This window comes from Podarcis melisellensis (assembly GCF_964234715.1).
Source record: "Podarcis melisellensis genome assembly, chromosome: 13".
NCBI classification, from domain to species: Eukaryota; Metazoa; Chordata; class Lepidosauria; order Squamata; family Lacertidae; genus Podarcis; species Podarcis melisellensis.
The window spans coordinates 2,875,652-2,893,545 of record NC_138545.1 but is presented as its reverse complement, the minus strand read 5'-3'; the positions used below and the strand labels follow the sequence as shown (position 1 = coordinate 2,893,545).

The 17,894-nt window shown below is 49.3% G+C and overlaps 1 protein-coding gene and 1 long non-coding RNA gene across 3 annotated transcripts in view; one reads left to right on the top strand and one right to left on the bottom strand.

Annotated features, from left to right (window-relative positions):
• Window positions 1-3,615: 3,615 nt before the first annotated feature.
• LOC309355952 overlaps window positions 3,616-17,894 on the top strand; it is a 100,798-nt gene continuing 86,519 nt past the window's right edge. The window contains exons 1-2 of the long non-coding RNA XR_014162663.1: window positions 3,616-3,634; window positions 3,668-3,799. This is a non-coding gene — a long non-coding RNA (uncharacterized lncRNA). The remainder of the gene's footprint in view (window positions 3,635-3,667; window positions 3,800-17,894) is intronic.
• FXR2 (FMR1 autosomal homolog 2) overlaps window positions 10,096-17,894 on the bottom strand; it is a 32,237-nt gene continuing 24,438 nt past the window's right edge. For both annotated transcript variants that reach the window (XM_081886800.1, XM_081886801.1), the window contains 5 exons: window positions 16,705-16,917; window positions 15,078-15,278; window positions 13,243-13,338; window positions 13,018-13,124; window positions 10,096-11,537 (listed from right to left, as the gene is read on the bottom strand). In XM_081886800.1, the coding sequence (XP_081742926.1) occupies window positions 11,439-11,537; window positions 13,018-13,124; window positions 13,243-13,338; window positions 15,078-15,278; window positions 16,705-16,917 (716 nt within the window). In that variant the 3' untranslated portion in view covers window positions 10,096-11,438. The remainder of the gene's footprint in view (window positions 11,538-13,017; window positions 13,125-13,242; window positions 13,339-15,077; window positions 15,279-16,704; window positions 16,918-17,894) is intronic.

The window sequence follows — 17,894 nt, the reverse complement described above, 5'->3', positions numbered from 1 at the left end:
ACTCTGGGGTTGCGGCGCTCATCTCGCTTTATTGGCCGAGGGAGCCGGCGTACAGCTTCCGGGTCATGTGGCCAGCAGGACTAAGCCGCTTCTGGCGAACCGGAGCAGCGCACGGAAACGCCATTTACCTTCCTGCCAGAGTGGTACCTATTTATCTACTTGCACTTGGACGTGCTTTCAAACTGCTAGGTTGGCAGGAGCAGGGACTGAGCAACGGGAGCTCACCCCGTCGCGGGGATTCGAATCGCCGACCTTCTGATCGGCAAGCCCTAGGCTCTGTGGTTTAACCCCCAGCGCCACCCGCGTCCCTTGTGTGATCTTTACCTACTATTATTTTTGTTATTGTTCCATTATTCACTTTATTTGCTATTCCATCCTTTATATATTAATATCCTATCTCCTTTTAAACTTTTAAAAGCCATTTTCATATTAGCAAAGTCAGAGATTGATTTTAGTTATGTTTCGAAACCAGTGGCGTAGCGTGGGTTGTCAGCACCCGGGGCAAGGCAAGTAATTTGCGCCCCCTAACCCGTGGATTTGCGCCCCCTAACCCTAACCCCCAGATGTTGCGCCCAGTGCGGCTGCCCCCCCCTGCACCCCCCACGCTACGCCACTGTTCGAAACTCATCAGGTAGCTTCGCCTAGTGGTTGGAGGCAATGCTCCCCTTGAAAGAATCGATCCCCGAGTCCAAGCAGTATAAAAACTTCCTGAAAGTAAGAGCTGTTTGGCGGTGGCACTCAGGAGGTGGCGGACTCTCCTTCCTCAGATGTTGTCAAGCTGAGGTTGAACCCTCATCTGCCAGGGGGATGGGATAGATGGCCCTCGGGGGTCTCTTCCAACTCTGCTATTCTATGATGCAGCTGGGGCAGACGATGCTACAGGTGCACACTGGTGTTTCTCCTCTCTGCAGTGCTCTCAGCAGTCTCTCCTCCTCTGCTTCTTCATTTGGTGTGGGCCTGTTTTCCTTTTGCACATTTTGAACGGAAGAGCACCACAGTCCGCAAATCTTCTTCTTCTTCTTCTTCTTCTTCTTCTTCTTCTTCTTCTTCTTCTTCGGCAACCCCTCATAGCCGAGTAAGATTGTCTCCCATAAACACAGTTTCAACAGTGAGTCCATTAGTGACTGTGGAGGCCAATTCTGGACCCACACATCCTTTCAAAGTGGGGACATTGGTTTCTGGGTACGAGTCCATCACGGTGTGGATTTGCCAAGCGTGCCTTCCTCTTAGCCCGTTTCTCCCTTGCGTCCTGAGTTCGAGTGTCTTCAAAACCCACGACACCTTTAGTAAAGGCTGTTCTCCAACTGGAGCGCTCGCAGGCCAGTGTTTCCAAGTTGTTAGTGTCTATACTACATTTTTTTAGATTTGCCTTGAGTGTCTTTAAACCTCTTTTGTTGACCACGAGCATTACGCTTTCCATTTTTAAGTTCGGAATAGAGTGTAGTTGCTTTGGAAGACGATAATCAGGCATCCGCACAACATGACCAGTCCAACAAAGTTGATGTTGAAGAATCATTGCTTTGACACTGGGGATCTTTGCTTCTTCCAGTACCCTGGTATTAGTTTGCCTGTCTTCCCAAGTGATGTGTAAAAATTTTGGAGACACCGTTGATGGAATCTTTCAAGGAGTTGGAGATGGCGTTTATAAGTGGTCTGTGTTTCATAAGCAGACAGTAAGGTTGGTAAAAAAATTCCTTCCAGTAGCACCTTAGAGACAAACTAAGTTTGTTAGTGGTATGAGCTTCTGTAGTACAACTGCTTTGTAAACAAGCATTTAGGCTTCCCTGCAAACGTCCGGGTCCTCAAACACTCTGCGCTTCATTCGGGAGAAAACCGCACTCGCAGAGCTCAGGCGATGCTGGATTTTGGCATCAATGTGGAAAGATAACTAACTGCCCAGGTAGGAGATGTGATCAACATTTTCCAAGGTTACACCATTGAGTTGGATTTGTGGGTAGACATCACCTAGGATTGGGAGAAAAGCAATGACAAACCTAGACAGCATCTTGAAAAGTAGAGACATCACCTTGCCAACAAAGGTCCCTATAGTAAAAGCTCTGGTTTTCCCAGTAGTGATGTATGGAAGTGAGAGCTGGACCATAAAGAGGACAGATGGCCAAAGAATGGATGCTTTTGAATTCTGGTGCTGGAGGAGACTCTGGAGAGTCCCATGGACTGCAAGAAGATCCAACCTCTCCATTCTGAAGGAAATCAGCCCTGAGTGCTCACTGGAAGGACAGATCCTGAAGCTGAGGCTCCAAGACTTTGGCCACCTCCTGAGAAGAGAAGACTCCCTGGAAAAGACCCTGATGCTGGGAAAGATGGAGGGCAGAAGGAGAAGGGGATGACAGAGGACGAGATGGAGGGACAGTGTTTTCGAAGGGACCAGCATGAGTCTGACCAAACTGCGGGAGTGCCTGGCATGCTCTGGTCCAGGGGGTCACAAAGAGTCGGACAGGAATAAAGGACTAAACAACAACAACAACAAATCACCTAGGATAATGGCCTTATTTGTGAGCCTTTCGCTTTAAGGTCTCCTCCACCTGCAGGCCTGCTGCCATGAAATCTTCATTCTCTTCCCCCCCTCAGGGCGAGTTCACAGGGACATAAGGAAGAAATTACCTTGCAAATGGAAGTAAATGGCCTCCCTGGGGCCAGCTGTTAGGGACAAAAGCCGGGCATTTGAGCAAACTGCAGCCTGGAGGAGGAATGTCCACAGCCGAACCCTTTCCCAGTTTGGGGGTGGAGATGGGAGGCGGAAGGAAAAGACTCTGGGCAGAGTAAAAATGGGAGAAGCTTTTTGCTAGATTCCCCTTAAAAAAAACCATCGCAGATAAACAATTAAAATATATTATTATTATTATTATGGGAAGAATTTATAATTTATCTTAGAGACCACTGTAAGCAGATGGAAACATAAGCAGGATTGCAATAACACTTCTAATGTAGCAAGTACTATGGAGACAATGAGGGTTATATAATATAGATTTATTATTGGGAAAGATGCAGTAGAAAAGGTTTAATAAAAGGACCCATGCAGGGGAGGGATTTGAAGGAATCTGTGAGTGCGGATGTGAATGCTAGTGTTGTTATAATTATATACTTGTAAAACCAAATAAAAACTTTCTCTCTCATATATATATAATTATTATTTGTTAATTAATACAAATTTATACATTCCTTGATTGCAAAAAGAAAAGACCCACAAACCTCAAAGCGGTTTGCAAAAAGATAGAAGAAGAAGAAAAAAATTTGCAACAATACTTTAAAATGTACAGAAAGTTAAAATTACTGCAATGGATCAAACATCTGGGTTGTTGTTGTTTGGTCGTGTCCGCCTCTTCGTGACCCCCTGGACCTGAGCACGCCAGGCCCTCCTGTCTTCCACTGCCTCCCGCAGTTTGGTCAAACTCATGCTGGTAGCTTCGAGAACACTGTCCCACCATCTCGTCCTCCGTCGTCCCCTTCTCCTTGTGCCCTCCATCTTTCCCAACATCAGGGTCTTTTCCAGGGAGTCTTCTCTTCTCATGAGGTGGCCAAAGTCTTGGAGCCTCAGCTTCAGGATCTGTCCTTCCAGTGAGCACTCAGGGCTGGTTTCCTTCAGAATGGACATGTTCTTTAAGAACTTGCCATAGTTTGCTGTGGTCGACACAGTCAAAGGCTTTAGCATAGTCAATGAAGCAGAAGTAGATGTCTTTCTGGAACTCTCTAGCTTTCTCCATAATCCAGCGCATGTTTGCAATTTGGTCTCTGGCTCCTCTACCCCTTAGAAATCCAGCTTGCACTTCTGGGTAGGCTTGTCTAAACAATAATGTTTTTTAGCAGGGGCTGAATAGAGTGCCCTTGATATCAATAGGCAGGGAGTTCCATAGTGCAACTGCCTCAAAGTTAGATTTCCAATTTCTTATAGGCAGCCCTAGAACCAATATATCAAAACAGATCTGCTTCCTTGGCCAATTCACTGAGAAGTTCAACTGCAGTGAACTTTTGCTGTAGCTTCTAGCCAGACTACTGGACACCGGTTTTGTCATTTATTTATTTTTGGAACTGAGAGTGGTACATGCCCCTTCCAGCTTTTAATCAATAGCACCACGCCTTTGCTCCAGATTCCATTTGCAAACCAAGAAGCAACGGCGACCCCTCTGAGCATGTCTAGAGTGCATTTTGCTCATCCAGTGTGGCATAAAAGTTAGAGTTCAGCTAGGACTGAGCAGGAGTGCGGGTGGCGCTGTGGGTTAAACCACCGAGCCTAGGGCTTGCCGATCAGAAGGTCAGTGGTTCGAATCCCCGCGACGGGGTGAGCTCCCGTTGCTCGGTCCCAGCTCCTGCCAACCTAGCAGTTCGAAAGCACGTCAAAGTGCAAGTAGATAAATAGGTACCTCTCCTGCGGGAAGGTAAATGGCATTTCTATGCGCTGCTCTGGTTCGCCAGAAGCCGCTTAGTCATGCTGGCCACATGACCCGGAAGCTGTACGCCAGCTCCCTTGGCCAATAAAGCGAGATGAGCGCCGCAACCCCAGAGTCGGCCACGACTGGACCTAATGGTCAGGGGTCCCTTTACCCTTTTAGGACTGAGCAGTGGCATAGCGTGGGGGGCGCAGGGGGGCCTGGCCGCACCGAGTGCAACATCTGGGGGGGCACGCTCGCACTCGCAGCTCTCTGTCCCTACCTGGTTCACTCACTCTCTCTCACTGCAGTGCTGGCCAATGCAGATCTCTCAGAACCAGTGTTATGTGGTCTCCCAGTCCCCAGTCTGGCTGCCGCATTCTGGATTAGTTGTAGTTTCCGGGTCACCTTCAAAGGTAGCCCCACGTAGAGCGCATTGCAGTAGTCCAAGCGGGAGATAACCAGAGCATGCGCCACTCTGGTTAGACAGTCTGCGGGCAGGAAGGGTCTCATCCTGCGTACCAGGTGGAGCTGGCAGACAGCAGCCCTGGACACAGAACTGACCTGCGACTCCATGGACAGAAGTCGGGCGGCCATCTGTCAAGGACACTTTAGCTGCGATTCCTGCATTGCAGCGGGTTGGACTAGATGGCCACTGGGGTGCCCTATCCAACTCGACAGTTCTCTGCTTCCGTGAACAATGTTAGATTTGACATCCTTTCCAGGTGCCAGCTGGACAGGGAAGCCTCTTTGGCCGTATAATCTGCTCCCAACTGCCCTGCTGCATTTTAAATTGCATTTTAACCTGTATTTTGATTCCCCCCCCCCCCATCTCTCTTTTCCCCCTATTATGTTTTTACTATGATTTTATTGGTGGTAGCCACCCTCTGGCCGGGGAGGGCGGGGTATAAATAAAATTTATTATTATGCAATGGCCGCAGCTCGGACTTTGGTGGCAAAAGGGTGGAAGGAACAAGAAACCCCCGACAATAACGGACTGGCATTACGAGCTACAAGAATTTTGCTGAAATGGCGCAGTTAACAAATACCCTGAGAGGCAATTCAAAACAAAAATTTATGGAAAAGTGGGATGGATATAAAACATATGTTTAAAAACACAGCAAAGGTTCACTATCTATGCCAGCATTTGATTGACGTTGGAGTGAGACTGAGCTGAGAAACAAGACTAAGAGCACATATTGATATAGGAATGTATTCGATAACATATAAAGAAATATACAATAATAAGAGTACATTCATTTGTAAAACAAGGAATATACAACGGGAAAGACAAGAAGTCTAGTGTGTTGGTATGTACTGTATATGATTTTTGGAAAAAATTGTTTTTTCTTCTTTGTTCTTACTTTTTTTGTTTCATTTTCTTTCTAGGTATATAAAATTTGTATATAATTTTTGTATATGCGTTGGAAATTATATTATAGTAAGTCCTGTAATGTAATATGACAAGGTTTACCGATGTAATATAAGAATGTTAATAAAGAAGGCTGATCGCTGAATAATGGATGCTTTTGAATTCTGGTGCTGGAGGAGACTCTTGAGAGTCCCATGGACTGCAAGAAGATCAAACCAATCCATTCTGAAGGAAATCAGCCCTGAGTGCTCACTGGAAGGACAGATCCTGAAGCTGAGGCGTCAATACTTTGGCCTCCTCATGAGAAGAGAAGACTCCCTGGAAAAGACACTGATGTTGGGAAAGATGGAGGGCACAAGGAGAAGGGGACGACGGAGGACGAGATGGTGGGACAGTGTTCTGGAAGCGACCAGCATGAGTTTGACCAAACTGCGGGAGGCAGTGGGAGACAGGAGGGCCTGGCATGCTCTGGTCCAGGGGGCCACGAAGAGGCGGACACCACTAGACAACTAAACAACAACAATAATAAAAAAATAAAATGCCGGGGGGAGAATTATTATTATTATTAGGCAGGCAAGATGGTCTCTGCCTGCAACTTAGAACTCAAAGCAGCCATCAGTAGGCAGAGCATGAGGGCAGTTGCAGTCTGTCCGTCCCCCCCATAAAAAACCTGCAGGACAGGCCTAGTGAATCCTGCTGTTGCTTGAAACATTGATGGAGATTTCCTCCCCTTTCCCAAAAATGTTCCACCTGTTTACACCTGCCTAGCTTTCCCTCCCGCCCAAAACTCCAGGAGTGCTGTAATCCTCTCAAAAGCCCTGATAGGGGAGTGTTTGAATATTCATTTTTGCTGCAAGGGCTTAACAGCCTCATTAGCAAGTGAAGAGAAGGTCCTTCCCAGGGGTCTGGCCCACCTGTCTTATGTTTGATGAGCCATAGGCTTTTTTGGAAGGGCTGGGGGTTGATTTTAAGCCTATGACTTAGAGGGGGAAATGTCTTTGCAATGCAATCGGAAACCCTCCACCCACTGAAAAAAAAAAACAACCACCCCTGAGATTATTATAATTTTATTGCATTTTGTAGAATCTTAGAAGTGAAGATTTGGAATGCAGGAATTTCCACCACCTTACAAAGGGGGTCCATTGCAGGGTCAAAGATCTCTCAGAATCAGAAAGCTTTTTCTAATGTTTAGTCGGAATCTCCTTTGTTGCCTTCTGAATCCTGTGATTTGGGTCCTGTCCTATGGACACGAGTGGCGCTGTGGGTTAAACCACAGAGCCGAGGACTTGCTGATCAGAAGGTTGGTGGTTTGAATCCCTGTGATGTTGCTCAGTCCCTGCTCCTGCCAACTTAGCAGTTCGAAAGCATGTCGTCAAAGGAGTAAAGGTAAAAGGGACCCCTGACCGTTAGGTCCAGTCGTGACCGACTCTGGGGTTGTGCTGCTCATCTCGCTTTACTGGCCGAGGGAGCCGGCGTACAGCTTCCGGGTCATGTGGCCAACAGGACTAAGCCGCTTCTGGCGAACCAGAGCAGCGCACAGAAACACCATTTACCTTCCCGCCGGAGTACATGGTCAGATTTAAGGTGCTGCTTTTGACCTTTAAAGCCCTTCACGGCCTAGGACCCTCGTACCTATGGGACCGCCTCTCTGTATGCCCCACAGAGAGCCTCAGGTTCCATAAACAGCAACACCCTAGAGGTCCCGGGCCCCAAGGAAGTCAGATTAGCCTCAACCAGAGCCAGGGCCTTTTCAGCACTGGCCCCGGCCTGGTGGAACGCTCTGTCTCATGAGACCAGGGCCCTGTGGGATCTGATTTCTTTCCGCAGGGCCTGTAAGACAGAGTTGTTCCGCCTGGCCTTTGGCTTGGAATCAGTTTGATTCCCTCCCCCTCTTTCTTTTTTCCTTTCTCCTCCTGTGATGAGGCTGCATTTTAATCTTGTTTTTAAGTTGTATTCATTCAAGTTGTTTTTATTATTGCTTGTTAGCTGCTGTCACGATCTGCAGTGATCATGGAGCCCCAGAAAGTAAAATCTCTCACTGCCTCCATTTCTTCCCCTTCTATTTGCCAGGAGGTGATGGGACCAGTGGCCACGATCTTCGTTTTTTTCATGCTGAGCTTCAGACCATATTTTGCGCTCTCCTCTTTCACCCTCATTAAAAGGTTCTTTAATCCCTCCTCACTTTCTGCCATCAAGGTTGTGTCATCTGCATATCTGAGGTTGTTGATATTTCTTCCGGCAATCTTAATTCCGGCTTGGGATTCATCCAGCCCAGCCTTTCGTATGATGAATTCTGCATGTAAGCAGGGAGACAATATATAGCCTTGTCGTACTCCTTTCCCAATTTTGAATTTTATCCAATTTTACCCTCGTTAGCCTTTTACAATACAGCCAGTTTCAGGTGGGGGGGAGAAGGTGAGTGGAGAGGAAGAGCCCAGACAAAGATCAGAATCTGCCCCAAAGGTGAGTCATTCAGGTGGTACCAGGATCTCCACCCCCAAAAAATATGTCCCTCCATCCCACCTGCAGTTTCTGTCTTCTGAATGCGCATTTCTGTGAAACTGGAGATTGGGTGGGAGGAAGGGAAGGGGTCGGCCTAGCCCATCCTCCTTTACCTGCAGACTTACCTGTGGAAGGGGGGGGGAAGAAAGGGTGCTGGGAGGCTTGCATGCCAGAAGGCTGATCGCCGAAGAATGGATGCTTTTGAATTCTGGTGCTGGAGGAGACTCTGGAGAGTCCCATGGACTGCAAGAAGATCCAACCTCTCCATTCTGAAGGAAATCAGCCCCGAGTGCTCACTGGAAGGACAGATCCTGAAGCTGAGGCTCCAAGACTTTGGCCACCTCATGAGAAGAGAAGACTCCCTGGAAAAGACCCTGATGTTGGGAAAGATGGAGGGCACAAGGAGAAGGGCAAGACAGAGGACGAGATGGTGGGACAGTGTTCTCGAAGGGACCAGCATGAGTTTGACCTAACTGCGGGAGGCAGTGGAAGACAGGAGGGCCTGGCGTGCTCTGGTCCAGGGGGTCACAAAGAGGCGGACACGACTAAACAACCACGGGCCAGTGATGTATTCCAAATCCGCCCCCTTTTTTGCACCTGAATAAAATCTGCCGCGATTCCAGCAGGCAGAACCCGAACCACTGGATTCAAATGAGATTTAGGTGAAGCATTAGGACGGGGTCAGCAAACCTTTTCAGCAGGGGGCCGGTTTACTGTCCCTCAGACCTTGTGGGAGCCGGACTATATTTTGGAGAGAGAAAAATGAACAAATTCCTATGCCCCACAAATAATAATGCATTTTAAATAAAAGCACACATTCTACTCATGTAAAAACACCAGGCAGGCCCCACAAATAACCCAGAGATGCATTTTAAATAAAAGCACACATTCTACTCATGTAAAAACATGCTGATTCCTGGACTGTCCGCAGGCTGGATTGAGAAGGCGATTGGGCCGGATCCAGGCTCCAGGCCTTCGTTTGCCTACCCATGCAGTAGGACTTTGCTTTCAGACAGCAAGAGCCTTTGGTTGGGCTCTCCATCAGGGATTCTTCCAATTCTGGAGTTCTAGGAGTGTCAGGATGACAGTGGAGCAAAGGATCTTTCCAAGACAGCGGCATGATGAGCCCACCCAGAGTGTCTCGGTGATTTGTTAATATGTGTACCAGAGATATTTTTCAGCTAGAGGGCCACCCCACCCCCACCCCGTTTCCTCCCCTCCTTAGAAAAAGGAGCACCACCTGCAAATTTTACCTTTGTAAAGGCACTGGCAGGTGCAATTTGAGCCCCGCAAGAGTGTCAGTTTTGGGACACCAACCAAGGAAAAGCACCCCAGGAAAGGCAGAGAGACTAGATGAAGGAACGTCTCCAAGGGTTGCACAAAAGCAGCCTATCCTGCCTTGTGTGTCGGACTAGGACCTGGGAGGTCCGGGTTCGAATTCTGACCCTCAGCCAGGAAGCTCCCAGTGGATGACTGCCTGCCTCGTGCGATTGTTGTCTATATTTCTATGATTGTATGATCCTTTCCAATTCTACGATTTTGAACGTCAGTCATGGGGCGCTCCTTCCCAGACAGCGCTCGTTCTAGAAACCACCAAATTTGGTTCTTCCACAGGTAAGCTGTTACGTTAGCCAGATTTCTCGTTTACTTAGTTTGGGGAACAGCCTCTGTCCCTCACACAAATGTCCACTTGTAAGGCACGCCAGGAGCCGCTGGGCATGAGCAGGATGAAGGCTGGGCCGGGAACCCTTCCAACCCCCCCCTGCCACATCTCACCCCCATATCCCCTCTCCGTGTGCAGAGGCTGTAGACGTCGGACAAAACCGCACCACCAACTTTGGCAAGACTCGTCGCATTTTATTGAAGGCCTGAGCAGCAGGAGTCACCGGCCGAGGGGGGCTTCGTTCTCCGTAAGCCGCCCCCCCACCGGGCAGAGAGAAAGAAGAGAGACAGAGAGAACATGGCAGGCAGGACAGAAAGCAACCTTGGTATTTAGGCGTTGTAGTTTTTTTCAAGAGTTGGGTTTTTTATTCTCTTTTTAAATACTGTACAGTGAAAAATAAATAGTCTCAACCGTCACAGATCAAATCCCCCCTTTTCCCCCCCACACACAAACACACAAACTCAAGGCAAGCCGCGCCAGGAGCGACGTTGCCACGTCCGCTTGCGCCCTAAAAGCCTGGCGTTTCCCCCTCTTTTTGCTGTTGTCTTCCACAGTGTTTTTAGAATCAAAGGGGGGGGGGGTTAAGAAAAGGATTACTGGTCTGGGGTGGGCCTATAAAGCAGGTGCCTTGCGTCTCCCGTTTCTCCCTAGCAGAGCGCCGCCTCGCCCGTCTCCTGGTTTGCGGAAGAGGGTCCTACCTCTCTGTGGCCAGAACCCCCCCTTTGGGGTGGGGAAAGGGGCGCACAGCCCAAAACAAACCTCAGGACCCCTCTGTGTGCCCTGGGCGGGCCAGACTTCCTGCTTCGCGCTCCCAGACGTGACCTCGCCTTTGATTTTTCACTAGTCAAAGAGGAAAGGGAACAAAAAAACGAACACAAGAGCACTCTTGTGCTCTCGCGGTGTGTGTTGTGTGTGTGTGTATCGTCATCAAAAGGCACAGGTTTCTCTCCCCCCTCTCCTTTCTCCAGTTTTGAAAAGCCAGTTATTTTTTTTATTTTCTCTCTTCACATTCTAAACAGAAAAAAAACACTTTTATAAGTCACCAAAAACAGATGCATGTTAAGTCATAGTAGTTTTTCCCCCTACACTGTGTGCGCCTCTAAGGAAAGGGAGGGGGGTTACGAGCTCAGGTAGCGTCAGAGATCCCCCCCCCCTTGACATAACAAGAGGGCAGAAAAGAAAAGAGGGGTTTTGTTTTGAATTTTTCACTGCCCTGTCTGGCTGCCACTGCTGAAAGCTTAACCAGGATGTGTTAAGAGCTGTGGTAAAGAAGAGTATCCCATCTTTGGCAAGCTTTTAACGAGCGCTAGATCATCATTACCTTGGGATTCGGGTCGATTTGTTTCGTTTCGTTTTTAAAATAATGGTTTTGTTCTTAAACAAGAGACTGGTGTGGTGTTTATTTCGTTTTCTCTTTAAGATGTTGCAAGCAGGTGGAAAGTAGGGATCGTTTTCGTTTCAGAGGAGGGTTCGGCCGGCTGCGACTTGGGGCTAGAGGCCCCGCACGCATGCGAGCTTAGGACACGCCGTTCACCAGGGCAGCCACCTCCTCGCTGGCGGCGGCATGCTCGCCGTTCTCCGTGGGGCCGTTGACAACCTTGCTGGTGGTCTCAACCTGGAAGACAAGCCACAAAACGCAAACCATTTACCCCCTTCGCAGGCCCAGCAAACTTGAGAGAGGCATGGCTGTAGCCGGCCTAAATCGGTTTATCATTTCCAGCAAGAAATACAGTGGTACCTTGGGTTACAAACGCTTCAGGTTACATTCACTTCAGGTTACAGACTCCGCTAACCCAGGGCAGCTGTTTATCAGCTCCACCTGGTACGCAGGCTAAAACCCTACCAGAGTGGTGCATGCTCTAGTTATCTCCCGCTTGGACTACTGCAATGTGCTCTACGTGGTGCTACCTTTGAAGGTGATCCGGAAACTGCAACTAATCCAGAATGTGGCAGCTAGACTGGGGACTGGGAGACCACATAACACTGGTTCTGAGAGATCTGCATTGGCTCCCAGTACGTTTCCGAGCACAATTCAAAGTGTTGGTGATGACCTTTAAAGCCCTAAACAGCCTCGGTCCTGTATACCTGAAGGAGCGTCTTCACCCCATTGTTCAGCCCGGACACTGAGCTCCAGCGCCGAGGGCCTTCTGGCGGTTCCCTCATTGCGAGAAGTGAGGTTACAGGGAACCAGACAGAGGGCCTTCTCGGTAGTGGCGCCCACCCTGTGGAACACCCTCCCTTCAGATGTGAAGGAAATAAGCAGCTATCCTATCTTTAGAAGACATCTGAAGGCGGCCCTGTTCATGGAAGTTTTTAATATTTAACGCTGTACTGTTTTTAACACTTGATTAGGAGCCGCCCAGAGTGGCTGGGAAGACTCAGCCAGATGGGTGGGGTATAAATAATAAATTATTATTATTATTATTATTATTATTATTATTATTATTAACTTTGCTTCAGGATGAGAACAGAAATCGTGCTCCGGCAGCAGTGGGAGGCCCCATTAGCTAAAGTGGTGCTTCAGGTTAAGAACAGTTTCAGGTTAAGAATGGACATCCGGAACGAATTAAGTTCTTTACCTGAGGTACCACTGTAGTATCTTTATATTTCTTTCATGGTGACAATTTTTCTTCAGCTATGGTATTTATTTCTTGGACGGAAAAAATGTTACTTGAACAGCTGCTGAAACCTTACTTAAAAATAAAAAAATAAAGCAAAGCGACTATTTTTTTAACACGTTTAAAATAAACTTCCCCTCAAATGGAGGAAGTTTCTCACTTCTCAACCATCTTCTTCCACACTCCATATAAAAAGGACATTATTGCACCTGATCAGAACTTGACAGAGGCGTCAAGATGGCGCAGCATCAATATGCAAAATCCAGTTTCACCATCGCAGGCTTCCCAGTCTGGACTGAGGAGCAGGATCACAGCAGCCTGACCAGCCCGAGGGCAGCTGCGGCAACAAGCCTGAACTGGTTTCTCTGGCTCCCCGCACCCCAAATATTAAAAAGAAAAACCTCTTGCTGCTTTTCTCAGAAGCTGCCACGTTTTTGTTCCAGGTGCCCCAAATTGTGGAAAACGGCCTTTGCTCACCTTCTGCTTGGGTGCATTGTCCTCAGACGACTTCTCTCGGCTCTCTTTGCGCGGTGGGTGCTGACGGCTCTGAGACTCTGCTCGGGAAATGTAATCGGCTACGGTGACTGTTGGCGATGGGGAAGGGGGGGGGGGAAGACACAAGGTCACGCACAGAAAAAAGCCCAAGCAGGTGACGGCGCAGAACCTTCCCCAAAGGAAGAGAGGGAGGCCGAACGGCGATACCTTGCTGGCGGTCTCGGCTGATGGAGCCGTCCACGCGGTTGCCGCGGTTGCGCCGGCGCCTGCTTCGGTTCCGTCTCTGCGGTTTAGACTCTTCCTCTGGCGGAGAGAAAAGGCAGGGCGGACTCAGGAGGGATAGGAAGGCTGCCTGTCAACCTGAGTGACTCTCAAGATTTGTCATTCCTGAACTGCGGTGGTTAGACTAGATGGCCACTGGCAGCCCCTTCCATCTCCACAGTTCTGCTATACTATTACAGTGGTACCTCGGGTTAAGAACTTAATTCGTTCCGGAGGCCCGTTCTTAACTTGAAACTGTTCTTAACCTGAAGCACCACTTTAGCTAATGGGGCCTCCTGCTGCTGCCGCGCCGCTGGAGCACAATTTCTGTTCTCATCCTGAAGCAAAGTTCTTAACCTGAAGCACTATTTCTGGGTTAGCGGAGTCTGTAACTGGAAGCGTCTGTAACCGGAAGCATCTGTAACCCGAGGTACCACTGTACAGCCGAACCTCGGTCATTGAACGCTTCGGCTTTCGAACACAGACAACCTGGAAGTGAATGCTTCCATTTTCAAACACGCCTTGGAAGTTGAATGGCTTCCAAGGTCCGTTCCTCCATTTTTTCAATGGATTTTGCGCCTTGGTTGTTTATTGTTTCGGAAGCTGAACAGTCTTCCGGAACAGATTACGTTTGACAACCGGGTTACAGATGCTTCAGGTTACAGACGCTTCAGGTTACAGACTCCACTAACCCGGAAATAGTACCTTGGGTTAAGAACTTTGCTTCAGGATGAGAACAGAAACCACGTGGTGGCAGCAGTGGGAGGCCCCATTAGCTAAAGTGGTACCTCAGGTTAAGAACAGTTTCAGGTTAAGAACAGACCTCCAGAACAAAATAAGTTCTTAAACCGAGGTACCACTGTATTCTCTTTCCTGGATAGTCACAGTCAGCTCATATCCCATCTGCTTACATTAATATTAATGAAATATTATTATTTCGTAAATAATAAAAATAACTCTCCCTTTGCCCTAAGGTCCCTGGGTGCGTTACAGCATCGAAACACGGCCAGTATTAAAAACAGTTTACAAAAACTTATGATCACAAAAGCAAGGTGGGTCTTAAAAATATACCCCTCAAGTGTCAAAGGTCAGGCTAAAGAGGTAAGGATTTATGGCCCCTTTCGTCTCATTGACAATGGCACTCAACTGGCCAAACGTGAGCAGAATCAGACCCTCATTTCCAGCCACCACAGGTGCAACTTTAAAAGCAAAGTAGGCACTTTGAGGAGCAGCACTAGATTTATTTATTTACAAATATATTTCTATATTGCTGTGTTGTAAAAATGTGTTTACAGTGGTACCTTGGGTTAAGTACTTAATTCGTTCCGGAGGTCCGTTCTTAACCTGAAACTGTTCTTAACCTGAAGCACCACTTTAGCTAATGGGGCCTCCTGCTGATGCCGTGCCGCCGGAGCACAATTTCTGTTCTCATCCTGAAGCAAAGTTCTTAACCCAAGGTAATATTTCTGGGGTAGCGGAGTCTGTAACCTGAAGCATATGTAACCCGAGGTACCACTGTATAGCCATTTATCTCATAAAATTTGTACGCCTCTTGGTTGCAAAAAACAACCTGATAAAACAAGTTAAAAAAAATATTGCAACCATACTTCAGAACAGGAATAGGAAAGTTTTCAGCAGGTATTTAAAAGCTGGCGGGGAAGGCAGGTAGGGCCTGCCCCACCAAGAGAAAGAGCCCACCAGCCTCATCTTCCACATCTCCTAGCTCTTCCTGATCCCCACAAGCTACGGCTGGGAATGGCTCTGCCCCACCCTCCACTCACCCAGGCCGTTCTCGTTGACAGACATGTTGTCCGACTCCAGGCCTCCGTCCATCATGGTGGCGTCTTCGTCAGTGCGGCGCCGGCGGGACCGACGCCGGCGGTTGCTGACGGGCTGCGACTCGCTGGCGTCCGTGTCCGCGGTCTGGTCAGTTTCGGTGTTGTCCAGCAGGCTGTAAGGGTTGCTGTCAGGGTCTTTCAATACTGCAGAGGGAAGAGGCCGCCAGTCAACTGTCTTTGTCACTGCAAGGTGGCGGGGAGGCCAAAACTTGATGCCCGCCCCCTCGGCTCGCCTTCCGAAGGCTAGAGAAGCAAGGCACTAGGCTTAGTGGAAGAGGTGAAAGGCTCTGTGGAAGGGTCCTAGACATAGCTGTCAAGCGTCCCTTATTTGGAGGGACAGTCCCCTATCCCAGTGCCGTGTCCCGCTGCTGTCCCTTATTGATCGATATTCCTTAAATTTCCCGGGTTTCAAAGGAAGCAGCTCCTCTCCCTCCCTCCCTGCCGGCCAGGGAGGAGGGAGGCTCCAACTGTGTTGCTTGGCTGCCCGGTCCGCCCCCCTCCGGCCTCCTCTCACCAGCCTCGGCCCCCGGGAACCCCTTCCCGCTGGGACTGGGGGGAGCCTCGGGCTCTTCCGCCGCCACCCTCCTCGCGGCTGCCGAACTGAGCGTCTCTGCCTGGGGCCTCCCCTCTGCCCGTCACCGCCGCTCCCGCTAGGCCGTACTGCGGCTGTGCCGCCAAAGGACCCGAATGAGATGGGCAGCCTGGCATGGTCTATGAATTGCTGAGGAGCCTTGAGAGGAGAGCGAGGGCAACCATAGAGAAAGCAGTTCAGAGAGAGGAGGAGGCAGAGGCGTGGGCAGGTGTTCCAAGGGCTACAAGGGAAGGACCGCAAACGCTTCTCCCATAGATTTGTAGTGGTAGACTAGCATAGATGGCCTGATCTGCGGGTTTACTTCTGGCGCTATTTCCCCCCCCCCTTCCTCCCGCCCCACCTGATGGAATTGAGAGCTGCAGATGGAGCACGAGAGAAAAGAGACAGAACTGCAGCAGCATCTTCGTAGCTTGGACTTAGTTTTGCACAAAAAGTGGTTGCTGCTTGTAGTTATTTAATTGCAGTGTTTCATTGGCTGGTGTCTTGAGCAGCAACCTCTGGAAACGAAGGGCTAAAAACCGCCGCTGCTCTCCAAAATTATCTGGTTGACTAAAATCCCTTATTTTGGCTGCTGGTCCCTTGTTTTCAAATCTGTAAGTTGACAGCTATGGTCCTAGAGGCCTCTCATCTCCGTCCCAAAGGTGGTGAAATGCGAAATAGGCTTTGGGTCGGAGGCTGGAGGACTCTAGGACCCTGTCAGAGGGTCCTCACACTGCCTTCCCAAAACCTTGCTCACCTGGCTTTGTGGGGGGCAGTGTTAGGGCGTCAAATGTTCCAAAAAAAAAAAAAAGGCCTAGAAGGCTACCACATGTTAGACCACCCTGTCCTAGGCCTTTGTCCTAGGAAATCCAGAGCTCAGAAGCCACTGATGAGAGGGGAGGTGTCTTTAGGCTGCTCAGTGTTTGGGACACAAGAGTGATGGAGCGTGCCCGCTTTCTGGCTGCGGGGATCTCAAAAAGGCTTCCGCTTCTTTCGTACCTGAACTGATGGAGGAGCTGTTGTACTTGCTGCTGCCTCCTCCACTGCTGCTACTTCCGCGAGGTGCCGGAGCAGGGCCCCGGCCCCGCCCCACCCCAGGCCGTCTGCGGTTGTCCTCCGGGCGATGGTCCCGGTCACTGAGCGGCGGGCACTCATAGTCCTCTCTCTTTTCCGACTCCGTTTCCGAAGCGTTGGACACATCCGAGTTGGTAGCTAGGGAGACGAGGCGAGGAAAGAGGGGGCCCAAGTGGGAACTTAAGTGGCGGGGCTTAGAGCAGGGGCTCCGGCAAGCTGCTCTCAGCAGACACCCCACCCCTTTTAGAGTCTGGATGGTGCAGGTGAACCTGTGCACTACAACTCCCATCACCCCTAGCTAGCAAGGCCAGAGCTCAGGGATGATGGGAGTTGTAGTCCAACAACATCTGGGGACCCACAGGTCGAGAAAGGCTGCTCTAACTGCTTTACAAGACTCTAAAAGTATTAAATGTCGAAATATCCTAAATAATGTAAAATTTCCACAAATGGAGATCAACATGCAGCAAATTTGTTATAAAAATGCTACACAGCAAGCAGGGTAAATGCTCCTAATCTTCAACATTGGCAAACAAGTTTTTAAAAGTAAAGGTAGAGGACCCCCGGCAGTTAAATCCAGTCGCAGCCGACGCTGGGGTTGCGACGCTCATCTCGCTTTACTGGCCGAAGGAGCTGACGTTTGTCCGCAGACAGTTTTCCCGGGTCATGTGGCCAGCATGACTAAGCCACTTCTGGCGAAACCAGAGCAGCGCACAGAAACGCCGTTTACCTTCCCGCCAGAGTGGTACCTATTGATCTACTTGCACTTTGACGTGCTTTCGAACTGCTAGGTTGGAAGGAGCAGGGACCGAGCAACGGGAGATCACCCCGTCGAGGGGATTCGAACTGCCGACCTTCCGATCGGCAAGCCCTAGGCTCTGTGGTTTAGACTACAGCGCCACCTGCGTCCCAAATGAGTTTTTAAGAGATGCTTAAAATGTCCAACAGGTGGAGCTTCCTGAATCTCTTACGGCCACGAAGGTATCCCATAATCGAATGGTTGTAATCATAAAGTTTTCAGGTGGGAAGCACACTAGCTGAGGCAATGCTTGCACAACCACGTTTCACACAGAGCAATGAACTTGGTTGTCAACAGAACCTCGCCACCCCAGGTAGAA